We start from the raw sequence: 15,695 nt of genomic DNA, 5'->3' as shown, positions 1-15,695 counted from the left end.
CAATCTAGCTATGTGAATAAGAACTTTGGCGTTGCCAAAAAAAATCTAAAATTTGCTATCACATTACCTTCATCCAGAAAAACACAAAGGATAAGACAATACACAATATGAAAGTTTCACTCCCACTTCTAGAGAGACATCTCATTATATGGAACAAATATCATTTACCAGGAAATATAATTAAAACGATGTACTCTGATTCAGAAACAACCAATTCAGATGTACATACTTGAAGTTCTAGCAGCATGAAAAATTTGCTCAAAACATAGGAATAAACTAATTATTAATAAAATGTTAAATGTTCAAAATCAATAGAATCCTTACATCATAGGCAATAACATGAAAGTTTGATCTTAACAAATGGGCCGCCATACCGAATCCCATTGCTCCAAGGCCTATAAAACCAATTTTATTCACTGCCTTTGATTTTGGAACAAGTTCATCAGCGAGTTGCCCTGGGATATAGGACTTCTTGTTAGCTGCATCCTGGATATCTACTCCATATATTTGTTCCCATGTCTGAGCAAGAATAGAATTTGAGCTTTATAGAATCAGATGAACAATAAGTTATGAGCATCACATGCAAAAAACCCTTGAGCTAAACTTAAACAGTTTATCGATTGAACACAAAGAATAGAATGACCTTCAATGGTGCAGCAGAAGCATCATCTCCATTTTTACATGAAGAGCCTATATATAATTCATGGCAAAGAAAGCAAGAGTCAGTGTACATGAGGCACTAAGAAAATACTGTTACTTCCTTTAATACCATGTATTAAGTGTTGATGCGCCATAGATAGTAATGGAAGAGGAAAGGTAACGGATTTCGCCATGCCCATCACAAGACCCTATATTTATTTCAAAGAATAAGAACAAATTAACCCAAACCATACAGGTCACTGTCTATCATGGTAAACATGAAGATAGCAGACAAAAAATGAAAACACCAATATCAAAATTTCCATTTTAGAGGTTTTACAATCATTAGACAATATATTACAGAGTTCAAACCACATAAAGCATCTTAATGTTATTTTTGAATCTTCTATCCCAACAACAAAAGATTGATATGGAGTTCAAATCAAATGAAACATGAATATGCAAAAAAAAGAAAAATCAAGAATAAGGTAAGCTGTATCCCTAGCATTAGGCTATAAATGATCATTACCCTAATAATTAACAAGAATTCTTCTATCTGCAGATACAGTTACTTTACAATATTTTGCAAAAAAGAACCCTAAAAAATAAATAAAATTACATAATTCAAATTCCTTCCAATAAAAAATGACAAAAAAATGGAAGTTAGTTCCATACGGCAATCACTTTTGGGTTTGAGAAACAAATAGTATTCTTAGTTTCTTACAACATGATTTGACATGACAATGTCTCAAAACTTGAAATTATAATTATTTTGTAATCCATTGCTGCCATATTATTTTATTAATGCATACATCAAAAGTCAGAAGTCTCATTCTTACGACAACCTCCCAAATAAAACTATGTCTAAAGTGTCAAATTTAATTCATCTTCAACTTTAGTGAGTTTAAATCCATATTTATAATCAGAATATCCAAGCTACATCATTCTCTTCAATTGAGATAAAGTATGATATACACACTTATTTTTACTGCTTGGCTTTTTCCTCTTTCACAAGTAGTCACTGTGAAGACACACAGATTCTTTAGCAGTAAACCCAAGGTTGTTATATGTAAATGCAAAGCACAAATCACTCAGAAACATCATGGAGTAATTCAAAAACATCCCAGATAGGTAGTAGCCTCATGCCCTAGATTTGCCCATTTTATCAAGCTATGTTAGAATTAGCATGCTTGATACTTCAAAATCATAGCCACAAGCCAGCAAGGCCACAGCTTTATTATTTGTCAAATGGAAAATGGAAAATTTGCATCACTACCATTCGACTGCAACAACCATGTTAACTAGCGTGGTTTGAACAGCCATGCTAAATGGCATTACTTAGTGTCATGGCATGTTCCTTGCAATAATTTACACAAGCACATCGATACCTTTAGTTAGTCAGATATCAACTAGACAAATAAAAAACTATACAAGCCAGATAAGGGCCTCGCAATCATAAATTCATAGGAATACATAATAATTCCAAGAAGCAAAAGTTTATGCCTATATTATCGCTTATGCACACAAATAACTATGATTTCATTACACATTTGAGTGTTATCTATTCGGCAGTACAGATTTGATATCTTAATTTTTTAGAAAAACTCCAAATAACTAGTGAGAGTTAAAATAAAATATGACGCAAAAAGAGACAGTAAACAGGTTGAGATCCTCACAGTATCTTTCACCAAATTATTCAAATAATATGTGAGTAATTGGTCAGCACTCAACAATTTGGGGATTATATCTACAAAGATCCTGCAAACACAAAATCCACTAATGAAATTACTGCAGATTGGCATAGATGAAATGTAAAATACTAAAATTATTATAGTATTATATTACAAGTTGCTCGGCCATGACAATTTATAAATCTTAGTCTCAATGCAGTATAGTGAAAAAACATTATTGCAGTATAAGCCTAAAACATTATTATTTAAGCTAAAAACCATATTAGTGATAAGAGACACCTAATTAGTGCTTTGTAATTTGTAGTTAGTAACCCTACTTATCAAAAGTTATTGTTACATAAGAATATATAGATGATATCTTAAATTCTGCATCAAATGCTTCATTTCCAACTGTGTATATATTTAAAAAAAAACACACTCTAAAATCTCATTTTCCCTAGGCGTACTATTTTAGGCATGTCCAACTCCAGTAAATACTATAATATTTATGTGTGGTTTCAAAATTATAATTTAGAGATACTATAATATTTATAACAGTAAATTACAAAAAGAATATTGTATTTCATATCGAGAAAATGCATTTTGATTATGCTTTTATGTATACTGTTTAAAACAACAACAAGCTGTAAAGTCACAACCTATTTGGGGTCAGCAATATGGATCTTAACCCGCCATTGACATTCCTTTTATCATTTAAGAACATGGTTACGAACTATATGTAAGAATGAATTTTATTGTTTTCATATATATAAGCATATAGTAATTAGTTTAATAAATTTGAGATGGTTGTTCCCAACTGAAATGGACTTCAATTTTTAGTTATTTTTCTCATTTTTTTCAGCTCTTTAATATAAATATATCACAATAGAGAAAGAACCAAATGAAATCAAATGTATCACTTTGGTTCTAGTTGTCAATTGGATCGATTCCTTTAGAGAATACACATCCCTAATTAGATCAAGCCAATCTGAAACTAATTTTTCAAAAAAAAAAAAGGAAAATACAGATTTTCATCAGCGTACCAAGAAAAAAAATTAATTATATATCATATGCGGCCTCTTCAATAGCCTACAAGTGTAATGGTAGGCAACCACAAAAGTAGTGTTTCAACTGAAGCTCCCTTTCCATGTACCATCTTTCCTAAATGGCATGAACCGAGAGGTAGTCCAATATATAGAGTGCAAGATATCCTTTGCAGTACATTGAAGCAGCATTTAAATGGTTCAGGAAAGGAGTAAGAAACAAAAAATTACAAGAAAATGGCAGAAGATAAAGGAAAACTTGAGAACTAAATTAGTCTTAATCAAGCTTCAACTTACCAGTTCGAGCCAGTGTGTCGGCCGCTGGCCAACATGGCACATGCCGCCCCGTGCTGGTGTGTTGAGTGCCAGCACGATGGTGCTTGCTGACAGCCAGAAAAAAAATAAAAAAACCATCCGAAATTACCTTAAAAATAGAAAAAAAAAAAACTTAGATTAGGGTTAAGTTGGAACTAAATATAAATCTAGTATAATTTCATCAAAAATATTTTAAATTAGGAAGGAATAGTGACACGTTTTTTTTTTTAGCTCTGAGGAGCAGTTTTGTAGCACATTCTGGCTTTGAGGAGTAGCTTTGTGGCTCACTTCTTGTTCTCTTTCACTGGTGTGAAGAGGACAACATCTCTAGCAAAAGAAAGATCCCCTCGGTCAGAACGTGGCTGCCAAAGCTGAACAACATCGAGTCAGACTACTCGAGGAACCATAGACACCTAATAGTCACAAAATTGGGTGTGGAACTTTGAGAGATATGTGCCACTATTCCTTAATCGTTGTGGCGACTCCTCATTGTCGCAAGCCCAGATGTGAGTGAGAAAGAGTTTGAGAAAGTAAAAGAGTTTGAAAGAGTGAGAGAAGGGGAGGAAAGGTTTAAAAATCCTTTCCTTTGGTTCAAATGATCGGATAGACCGCTTAAAACAGGGCAATCTTAGCCCTTATTCGGTATCGATTGAAATCCAACCATTACCACCCGATGCAGGTTAGTAACAATCGGATTTCGATCATTCTGCCTAGTACATACCCCATATCAGGCGATATGGGTACCCAACAATAGACCACTCGGTATAAGGTGGTCTGTGTGTCGATTCCCTGTAGGAATAATACGTACTGCCCGTACTACACCATTTCGGGCAGCATGGCGAACCTTGGTCTTAATTATGTCAACGAATATGCTTAAGCTACTAATAATAGTCCCAACTATGGTTTTTAATTGGGCTTTCGAACTTGTACAGTCCGAGCTAGCTTGGACCAAGGTTTTTAATTTCGAATGATACTGCTCATACCGGACGGTACTGTCGATCAGGGTTGTTTCCACCTCAGGCGGTACCGTCGATTGGGGTTGTTTCCACCCCGGGCAGTGACCGAGGGAGAAGAAAGAAGAGGAGAAGAGTGGTATTAACCAAGGTAAGAAAGAAAAGGGAGAACAAGAGAACCTGGAGTCGACGTTGTTCTCCTTCCTCATCTGTCGACGACTTCTCCTCATCCGTGCGGGGAGAAGAATCCTTGGGATCGTGGGGAGAAGAATCCTTTATATATATATATATATATATATAGGTGATTGGGGTTGTTTCCGCCCCAGGCAGTGACCAAGGGAGAAGAAAGAAGAGGAGAAGAGTAGTATTAACCAAGGGAAGAAAGAAAAGGGAGAAGAAGAGGAGAACCTGGAGTCGGCACCGCTCTCCCTCTTCTCACCCGTCAACGACTTCTCATCCGTACGGGGAGAAAAGAGGCGATGTCGGCAAAAACGATTATATATATATATATATATATATATATATATATATATATATATATATATATATATATATATATATACCGAGCGGTATACCGAAATATACTGCTCGATATACAGTATCGTACCGAGTGAATCTCGAAACTCTGGTACGACATAAAATTTCAATCCTTGGCTTGGACCATGTTTGCTAATACGTAATGAATTTCAGAAAAAAGGAAGAAAAAAACTAAAACATAAAAACAAGTTGCTACTCGATACAAGACCTATACTTAGTAAAGTCCCTATATAAGGCCTGATGGGTAGTACAAACTTTCTAGTAAGTCATACATGCCTTATACCAGGCAAACCACCTGGTTTACCTTGATTCACATGTCGATAGGCTATCGAACCAAGTATTTGGGCCACTACAATCTCCTTTTTCAAATGCTTAGTGTCCTCGTCAAACTAGTCTAAAATTATTCCCTAGTTGGTGACACGTGTAACTGATAGCACCACAATGGTGGCTCCACACTATGACAAGCCAGTTGCATGGTTCACAAGTAGTCATTCTTACTAGGTGCACCAATGAACCTTTTAGGTAGGATAGATCCCCAACCAATTGTTACCTAATATCCAAATAACCTGATTGAAGAGGCTCTTAAGCATGTATCACTCAAAATGGTTTAGCACAAGCTTTTAGAAATTCACCCATCTAGTTTTATACACCAAACAAATTTGTCATCTAGTCATGACATTGAACTACTTAAATTAACACCAAGAAATATTGTTTTCAATTACTCAAATGTCATATGATGATGAACTATAGCACCTAGCACAAAATGATCCCCTTTAAAGGCAAATACCCCTTGCAGATTAGATCGACTGACATAATACCCTTTAAACTAGGATTCTTAGATCTTCTAGGACCTGTAAGACTTTATCAAAAAATAATTGATTGCTTACAACAAACTTAATTGACCTCCAAAACTACACAGATTTCACTGATAAGCCATAAAATTAGGGATAAGCCACCAATTTTTTACATGTTAGCATAGCACATGCAATGCCCTATGCCTTCTCTGCATAACACAAGCCAGTCAGCATCCATGGTTTAGGTTAAATATTAGGTTACTAATATGTCATCATGGAAACAGACAGAACATACCAAGAAAAACTCAGTCATACTTTGTGTATGTTCATCATTTTAGCATATCTGCCTATCAGGTAATTGTTCTCTTAAATTCAACAAGCAGTAACTTCCATAGCAACAAAATTAACAACACTATTAAGCAGAAACAGTACATTACTAAATAGGATAGTTGATCACACGTGTCCGATTAAGGTGTTTAAATCAAGGTTCGCCATACCGATGTGTACCGCCCGGTACGGGCGGTACGTACCGGTCCGAGAGGCGACCGGTACGCGGACCGCCCTCTACCGGGCGGTACACCAAAAAAAGTATATATCAGGCGGTAACGGTCGAAATTTCGACCGTTACCGCCCGGTACCATTCGGTAACGGTCGATTTCGACCGTTACCGCCCGATACCACTCGGTAACGGTCGAAATCGACCGGTACCACTCAGTAACGGTCGAAATCGACCGTTACCACACTGTAGCAGTGCTACAGTGCTCCAACGGTCAAATTGACCGTTGGAGCCCTTTCTCCTCCTATTTAAACTAATCTTCTCTCCCCTATTTCATTATACTCTCTTAAACTCTCTCTCAAACATTTCTTTTCTCTCATAAACTCTATAAAACAACGATTTGTGAATTCAATCGAGGTAAATTTGGGAAGATTAAGAGGAAGAACTTTCTAATCAAGAGGTATGTATTCGTTTTCTTTAATTAGAGAGTAATTAAGTTATTTAATGCTGCGATTAGTTATTTTAATGATGATTTAATCGAAATTTATTTGATTTTATATCAATTTAATGTCTTTAATACCTATTAGGGTATTTGTCATGTTTATAGTGGTGAAAGAGAAGTAAATGATTAGTGTAGATAAATGATAAGTTTATCATAATTTGAATTTTGAATCATATTGGATTAAAATTACATATTTAATGTTTCTTTTATGTGTTTAACATATATATGATGGTAAAATAAGTTTAATTATGTTTTATTAAAGTTATTTAATACTGTAATTAGTTATTTTTACGATGATTTAATCAAAATTTATTCGATTTTATGTGAATCCAATATCTTTAATATCTATTAGAGTATTTGCCATGTTTATAATGTTGAAAGAGAAATAATTAGTGTAAAATTAACTATATTAATCACATAATTAGTGTATCTAATGATTTTAATACTTCTTTTATGCACGTAACATATTTATGATAATAAAATATGATTAGTTATGTTTTAATAAAATTACTTAATATTGTGATTAGTGATTTATGATCGATATTTGGTCAATTTAATATGTTTATACTTTATAGTTTATTTGATTTAAATTTGATAGGATCATGGCACCAAAGGAACAGTCACACGATGATGCATGGGTTCATGCCCGAAAGCTAGATGGAAACCGTCATCATTGGCAATATATTTATTGTGACTACATTGGTAAAGGTGGAGGAATAACTCGAGTAAAAATGCATTTGGCTGGTGGGTATCCTGACGTTGCAAAATGCAAGAAGGTTCCAACGGAGATCCGTAAATTATTTCAAAGCAAGATGAAACAAGCAAAGGAAGATGCATTAAAAAAGAAGGCAAGAGTTGAGGAAGAATATCATAGGGCTACACAGGAACCAGTTTATGATCAGTATGAGGGTTGCGGCGATGAAGTCGACCCGGATCTCACAGCTGGGATTCGTGCATCATTGGAGCATCAGCATACGGTCGATGAAGCAATGAGGCATCGACGACCTGACTCACAATTAGAGCATGGTAGTGGTAGTGGAATCCAGAGGTCAACCAGCATGAGGCAACCAACTGCTCCTTCTCAGTTAGGCCGAACTAGTAGCATGAGGTATGGTGGACTCCGTGGTTTTATGAGAGGTCTTGGCAGGAGGTCCGCACCAGATATTGTTGATATTGATCCGCAAGCCTATCCCCCACAAACAGCGAAACAGACACGGATTGACGATGCATATACAAAAGAAAAAAAACGGGATATTGGGAAGGCAATCTCAAAATGGTTCAACTTTCATAGGATTCCAGCCAACACAGCCCAAGGTCCATATTATCAGAGCATGATCTCCTCTATTCAAAAGTCTGGCACGGGGATCCAACCTCCAACACCGAAGGAGATTCACGGCGTGTACTTAGATGAGGAGGTGGCAGAACTAAAGGATTGGATCAAATCCTTCAAGAGGCAATGGGATGAATATGGGGTGACATTGATGTGTGACAGTTGGACAGGACCAACAAGAATGAGTATCATCAACTTTCTTGTTTATTGCAATAGAAGAGTGGTGTTTCATAAGTCCGTTAATGTTTCTGAAAAGATCCAAGATGCAAACTACATTGAGAGCTTGATGGACACTATGGTAGAGGAGATTGGACCACAGTATGTTGTCCAAATAATAACCGACAATGGAGCGAATTTCAAAAAAGCCGGTTTGCAATTGATGGAAAAAAGAAAAACTTTGTTTTGGACTCCATGTGCAGCTCATTGCATAGATCTAATGCTAAAGGATATTGGTGAGTTGGATACGGTTAAGAAATGTGTAGCTCGAGCACAATCAATTACAAAGTTTATATATAATCATCATTGGGTCCACGCATTAATGCAAAAGTATGTAAATGGTGAGATACTTCGACCTGGAATTACTCGGTTTGCTACAAATTTTATTGCATTAAAATCATTACAGCAAAAAAGACATGGCTTGAAGGCAATGGCTAGCTCACAAGAGTGGTCTGAATCCAGATATTCGAAATTGAGTGATGGAAAGAAGATAGAAAAGGCCATTCTTTCATCTAGATTTTGGGAGACTATAGCAGAAATCATAAAAGGTGTGGAACCACTTTATATTGTCCTCCGTAAGGTCGATATGGACAAGCGTCCACAAATGCCGTATCTTAAATATATGCTGATTTCAGCAAGAGAGGAGGTCAGGAAAGCATTCAAAGATGATTTTAAGGCCGACCAATACGTACGAATCATTGATCGTCGGACCGAAGTTCATATGGATCAAGATATCCATAATGCAGGTAAATTCATATTCAAAAATACTTAATTTATTATTATTTAGATAATAAATTATCATACTGACAAAATTATGTTTTGCAGCGTATTATCTAAACCCGACAATTCAATATCGATATACTCTCGGAACGCAAAATAATTTCCTAACGACACTACGAAATGTTATATATCGACTCTTGCCAAACACTACCGAGGCAGCCGATGCTCTTATGGAGGGTCGATTATTTCGAGAAACAGTTGGTTCATTCTCCGACGTTGTAGCTATATCATGCCGTTACACTATGGATCCTGGTGAGGAAAAGTTATGCATATTGATTATCAATTATATTTAATGTTAATTATTTGTTATGCTAATAAAATCTTATTTATATCTTTTTGCAGTCGAGTGGTGGTTACAATTTGGAGGCGATGCACCACATTTAAGGAAGGTTGCCGTTCGTGTACTTTCACAGACAACAACATCTAGTGGTTGCGAACGTAATTGGTCAACGTTTGCGTTGATTCATACGAAAGTCCGCAACAGACTCTCCTACAGACGGTTAGAGAAACTAGTATATGTCCATTATAATATGCGGCTAAAATTGCGATGTGCTGAGTTGGATAAGGAGCCAGAGGAACCAGATATTGATCCTATTGACCTCCAATTCTACAACGAAGATTCAGAGCCAATGTTAGATTGGGTTGAAGCAGCAGAGAACCAAGAGGATCCTCTACTTGATGAGGCGGGAGATCCTCAGCGTCCTTCACGTTTTATCACCGAGGCAATAGAAGAAGAAGAAGCACAACCCCAACGGGTAGAAAATCCCCCTCGATTACAACATGGTATGAGTCAAACTGCTCGAGGAACTACCGATACCCAACGGTCACACTCGTCCGCCCAACGTGCAAAGGCAAAGGGGAAGGCAATAGCATCAGTTGCATCGTTGGAAAGAATCGAGTCGGGCGACGAGACACCTTCACAATCACATTCTCTTTCTCGTTCGGTCCAGAGACATGACAGCAACACGGACAGCAGTGCCTCAACAGATGATGGCGGTGATACCGGGCAGTCGTTGGTCTCGTCTGCACAACTTGAGGGTGGTGAATGGACTGAGGAGCAATATTTTACACATGCCACTCAAGATTCAGATCATGGAACTCGACAAGGTACTGGTCAAGTTTATGCGCGGAAGGGAAAGGAGAAGGGGAAGGGGAAGGCAGTGGATGAATATGAACAAATGCGACAGAGCATACATGATATAGACACAGAAAGAGACTCATCGTATTCACAGCCATCGTATTATGAAGAATCATATGGGCAACAACAGTATGGTGATAGTTGGTCATCCTTCTCTGAGCAACAACATGATACAGAACAACACCAATATATGCCTCAAGAGCTGCCTCGGACAAATATGATTTATGACGATCAATCTACGATCAGTACCACATTGATGCATCAATGGCATACGGTGTATCAATACACTATGTCACGGGATCAATTTCATGATTGGGTCCAACAAACGTATCATATTGATATGTATCGGATCGAGGACCCCGATCCACCACCCGTGGAGGCTCGTCGTTCGTTTTGGTGGTAGAATTAACAATCAGGTATATCTAGATATATGATTATTTAATTCATTTGAATTTTAGAGTTTATATTGTAACAAAATAGTCTAACAATTCAACTGATTTTTCTATAGATATTTCAATCTATAACGAGCTGAAATACGAACCTCGAACAAGACTACCTCAAAGCCCGAAAAAGATATGTGATGCTATTTTTATCTAATTTACATTGATTTTGCTAAACTTATACTATTACTATATTTATTTGTAACTTAAAAACTCTATCCTAACTTTTTTTTTAATTTTCAGGTATTTTCGAAGGGATAAATCGGTGAAATTAAGTGTACCGAGCGGTACACCTCGGTATACCGCTCGGTACGCCGTACCGTACCGTACCGAGCCGGAGTCGAAACGCCGGTACGGTACGGTTCGGCGAACCTTGGTTTAAATACAAGCAGTGCCATTCATTGCATGCAGGCACAATGTGTTCTGCAAACCATGTTCAAATGGCCTTGAATATAAGCACCTTGGTCAGTTCTGTGTCCAATTATCAGAATCTTCTGCTTTCTAATGTTCCTTTTAAGTTCATAACCAAATTACCACATTGTAATGTGTCATCATCGGTACTTTGCGGTAAAGTTAAGGGTATTGGAGGCACAGCTGCAACCCATGAAAACACATGCACAATCATGGAAGAGACAAATGAAAAGCAATGGAAAATAATAAACCTGGCTGCATATAGCATGCCAGCATCCACAAATGTGGACTCTATATGGGTTGACACAGAATATAGAGTATCCCTGCAGCATAGCACATATATCTTAGAACCCAGGGTATAAGTAGGGATGATGGAAGAGTATACAATGCACCAAAGAGAGGATGCAAGACCAGATACACAAAACTACATCAGAAAGTGAAAGAAGACCAATTTACTTAACAAGAAAAAACATGACTTTAAATATAGTGTAACTACCATGAACTTCCAGCAGCATTTGAAATTATGTCATAGAGAACCATTGGATGAAGTCCTGCTCTAACTCCAAGATATATGGCTTCCACAGAAGCAACAAGATGAATGCCTTCTAGAAGACTATTCACAGCCCAAATCTTACTACAAAAGGATGTGGATAAACAAGACAGTCAATAACTAAACCAAAAAGACAAGATAAAATACACATGAAGAATTTGCTTATTAAAGCCCTGGAAAAAGAAACCACAAGAAAAGCACTTACCTTCCAGTACCAATTTCATCATGACAAAAATAGACCTTCTTGCTAATAGCTGTTCAGGTGACACAAAGTCAGATATCTTGAAAAACGTATGATAACGAATGAGGAATTATGTTAGTCATATATTTCACCTGAGAAGAAAGGTTGAATTTTTTCATTTGTACTTCCACGTCCAGATGCAACAATCTAGAAATAGCTGAATGTCAATAACCTCATTTAACATATTGGATAAAAGCGTTTAACATATTAAATGCCATGCATATAGCTCACAATAATTTTTCCATTCATCTCCTCAGAAACTCCACGAAAAATGTGTGCATCAACAAAAGCCACATCTCCTACCTCCTCTGCACAAAAGAACAGCTAATTAGTCACAGATAGCATCTTTAAATTTTGAAAAAAAACAGAATCATAACTATAGTAGAAGATGATCCTTCTAATTCACAGTTCTTTACAAAATCACCATTACAATTTTATTTCAGTCAAAAACTCACCCAAGTATTTACTATCAAGTAACATCCTCAGCGTGATAACAGCAACAATTGGTAAAAAGCACAGAAAAGTCTATTTAGGATACACATCTAATAAAATGTTTGAAAACATCAAACAGAACAAGATGCATGCAGAGCAACACCTCATGCACACTGAAGATTAGAAAATATTTCATAGGTTAGGATTTAGAGAGAACTTGGCAAATGTTCCATCATGCACATTAGAGTGTGAAGCCACCCAGAGCATAAATCAAAATGAAGATATTTTGTCAAGTATGCTCTACCAAAGTTGCCTGTATTCTGTACACTAGATAAATGAAACTTTCAAGATCTCATTTCTTTGGACCTGTGAGATACTTCTCGATCTTCTGAGTATGACTTGGAGGCAATGTTGATCGAAAGATAATGACTGAACCTTTGTATAATCCTACAAAACATGAAAGAGTTGAAAAGGCAATAATAAATAAACGAAATAAGCTCAGAACCACAATGGGAAACATATATATAAACCTTTTGCTACATCCTCCTCTCCATAGAGAACCTCATGCAATTCATTCACGGAGGCCACAATAATCACAAATGTAGCACCTATGCAAAAGAAAAGAAATTCAGCAAACCACTAATGATGTAAAGAAAAATGGGATCTGGAAAACAAGATGTAAAGAAATTTTTGGAATCTTAAATACTTTAAGAGAAATAAGACCTTAAGAGTTCAATATGCAGCCTCATGGATTCTCATTTTTTTATTTACCAGAGCACATATTGGTCCTACTTCAATTGGGTGACGAGCCATGGGTACCAGCATTATGCTATTCTTTTAATCTTCACTGAACCAGTGCAAGGAATAAACTGATCAATTTAACTAATGCACTGCTTTACTTATATATTAGGGGCAATATCGAGTGTACAGTAGCATAATTCCAACATACTTTATTTATCCTACTAAAGTTGCATATATCATTCGCCCCCTCAAAGAATCAGAAGCCTTCTAGGTAAACATGTCATAGCCTCCATTCTGGAGTTAGCTTTAACTGGACGAAATACTGTAACCTATTTGATTAAGTAACCAAAATATGGTCGAAGATGATACTGACCTCATATATGCAACAGATCATACACACGTTTACCTTATCCCTACTCTTGGAATGTAGAGTGTTTGTCTCCCTATAGAAAGTCTGGGGTTCAATCCCCATATTTTGCACCTTGTGCATCAAGTTAGTTCTATTTTATGGAAAATTTATTCCCCTCTTGTGATTTGAGAAGGGGCCTTCCCAATTCCCCTTCTCAAAACGACCATATACATCAGATTGTTAGTGATGATGTGTGACATGTGTCAACCACATGGCACCAAAATGCAACCCACACTAAGATGTGTCATCCACATTGTGATGATATGACATCCACACAGTGCATCCGGAGTGTGAATGCCACACTGATTTCATGTCATTGTCAACACTCAACAGATTATTGAACTATGCCATGTCACTGTCAATAATAATTTTCTAAAACATTTGGTTTTATGCAGCGAATATTTCAGATAGAGGGTCAAATACTCATTTAATCTCATAAACAAAGTTCCAAATGCCGGTCAAAATGGTACATATTAATTGGTATTTAACACTATAACCACGGATCAATACTATATCATATAACTAGGTATCAATTGGTATTCCTTTTCTAATTTTTTTTTTCCAGCTACTGGATGGCACAGGTTGGTATACCAATACAGCACACATCCATATCTCCAACTCTTGGGGCTTCAAATTCCAGATCCATATTTATACACCAATTCAAATGCTTCACACCTCAGCATCTTATTTTCACATTTGATGCCAGAAAAATTATTGAAAAAAAGAAGTAGCAAAACCAACACCCATATTTAGCTATCATAACCAGCGTAGTCAATAAATAGAACTAGAGTATAAGGCCTCGAAATTTATAGTAAAATCCAATAAGATTTAAGCACTGACCCCTTGCTGCCTCCATAGGACTTCGGCACTTCACTCCACCCAACGCCAAGAACACATTCATCAGAGAGGACTCGGTCACCTGCAACCATGCAACGATCACTGATAAAACATCCAAAGCTGGCAAAGCTGGGCCATTTAGCAAGACAAATCAAGTCAAGAACAAGTTCTTGGTGGTGGTAACAGATCCTTAAGGCAAACAAATAGCGTCAGGACCTCGAATCCCTGAAGGCGAAACCCGGGTTTTACAAGCAAGGAAGCGATCTCCAAGCTGAGCTCGTCGAGCCCCACGAACCCAACTACGGTCGAAGACGCCATCGCAGACGATGATGATGAAAGCTCCAATTCCGTCGAGAATTGGAGAGGGGGGCCGAATTAAATGGAACGAAGGGGGGGGGGGGGGGGGGGGGGGGGCGTGGGAATGGTCATGATCGAGGGAAATCACAACTGTCCATTTTGTGGGCCATCCTCCAATGACTTTGTGGGCCCCGCTTCTGCCGGCCAAGAGGCGCGAGGGCTTTACGTTTTCCCTCGGATTTGTTACCAGCGTAAGCTGATGGGTCCCGTGGGTGCCCCGCGTTTTACATCCAATAGATACTCGCTTGGAAGATGGGTGGAGAAAACGCCGCTGCTGTCGATTCATTCCTGAAGTCGCGGGGCCAGATTTAGTGGATCCATCGAATTCGCGAACCGATGCATGCCACAATCATACACCTCTCTCTCTCTCTCTCTCTCTCTCTCTCTCTCTCTCTCTCTCTCTCTCTCTATATATATATATACCCCAAAAAAATAAAAAAAATCATTATAATTAAAATTCATTATTTGGACTATAACAAAATTAGAATTTAAATAACATTGATATAGATCAAAGTACATGGCTTATGGATTTTCTGGTTTCTTTAATTTGATGGCTGTCGATTCAATCTTCGGCTCTTATTTTTTTATGGAGTAAAATATTTCTTTTTCTATTTTTATAGGGTAACTTAATTCATTTTAAAATCGAGAGATACGTAGAACTTTTTTGTTTTATTTAACGCGGTGGCGCCCACGGAGCGCGTCCGCTGACTCAGTGCCCAGATATCACGCACCGATCCGGATCGCGTGTATGACGGTTACGGTTGATGGCGGATCGGCTGTCTTGCCGAAACCAAGAGTTAAAAAGTTAGCTATTATGATTATGGACTCACGGAATAAGTCGTGGGGTCCACGATTCTGCCGGTT

The 15,695-nt window shown here is 37.3% G+C and overlaps 2 protein-coding genes across 2 annotated transcripts in view; one reads left to right on the top strand and one right to left on the bottom strand.

Annotated features, from left to right (window-relative positions):
* The window catches only part of LOC103995252 (uncharacterized), a 39,543-nt gene extending 24,692 nt beyond the window's left edge, over positions 1 to 14,851 (bottom strand). The window contains exons 1-12 of the mRNA XM_065080043.1: positions 14,691 to 14,851; positions 14,478 to 14,556; positions 13,018 to 13,095; positions 12,854 to 12,934; positions 12,287 to 12,363; positions 12,148 to 12,202; positions 12,020 to 12,068; positions 11,761 to 11,898; positions 2,316 to 2,397; positions 770 to 848; positions 644 to 690; positions 325 to 519 (exon numbers count right to left, since the gene is read on the bottom strand). Coding sequence (XP_064936115.1) covers positions 325 to 519; positions 644 to 690; positions 770 to 848; positions 2,316 to 2,397; positions 11,761 to 11,898; positions 12,020 to 12,068; positions 12,148 to 12,202; positions 12,287 to 12,363; positions 12,854 to 12,934; positions 13,018 to 13,095; positions 14,478 to 14,556; positions 14,691 to 14,792 — 1,062 coding nt within the window. The 5' untranslated portion in view covers positions 14,793 to 14,851. The remainder of the gene's footprint in view (positions 1 to 324; positions 520 to 643; positions 691 to 769; positions 849 to 2,315; positions 2,398 to 11,760; positions 11,899 to 12,019; positions 12,069 to 12,147; positions 12,203 to 12,286; positions 12,364 to 12,853; positions 12,935 to 13,017; positions 13,096 to 14,477; positions 14,557 to 14,690) is intronic.
* LOC135588096 (uncharacterized) lies at positions 8,844 to 11,115 on the top strand. Its single transcript, XM_065080044.1, has 3 exons — positions 8,844 to 9,241; positions 9,321 to 9,527; positions 9,618 to 11,115. Exons 1-3 carry the CDS (start codon positions 8,926 to 8,928, stop codon positions 10,814 to 10,816), a joined length of 1,722 nt encoding a protein of 573 aa, XP_064936116.1. The 5' UTR covers positions 8,844 to 8,925; the 3' UTR covers positions 10,817 to 11,115.
* Positions 14,852 to 15,695: the final 844 nt, after the last annotated feature.

This window comes from Musa acuminata, chromosome BXJ1-8 (genome assembly GCF_036884655.1).
Source record: "Musa acuminata AAA Group cultivar baxijiao chromosome BXJ1-8, Cavendish_Baxijiao_AAA, whole genome shotgun sequence".
NCBI lineage: Eukaryota > Viridiplantae > Streptophyta > Magnoliopsida > Zingiberales > Musaceae > Musa > Musa acuminata.
Note: the sequence above shows the minus strand (reverse complement) of the source record. Positions and strands in the feature narration are given on the sequence as shown.

Excerpts from the sequence above, each read along its gene's own strand:
- LOC135588096 (XM_065080044.1), top strand. The coding sequence starts at position 8,926 with ATGGCTAGCTCACAAGAGTGGTCTGAATCCAGATATTCGAAATTGAGT. Across the intron at positions 9,242-9,320 it reads TCAAGATATCCATAATGCAG|CGTATTATCTAAACCCGACA; the intron begins GTAAATTCATAT and ends TATGTTTTGCAG. Across the intron at positions 9,528-9,617 it reads CCGTTACACTATGGATCCTG|TCGAGTGGTGGTTACAATTT; the intron begins GTGAGGAAAAGT and ends ATCTTTTTGCAG.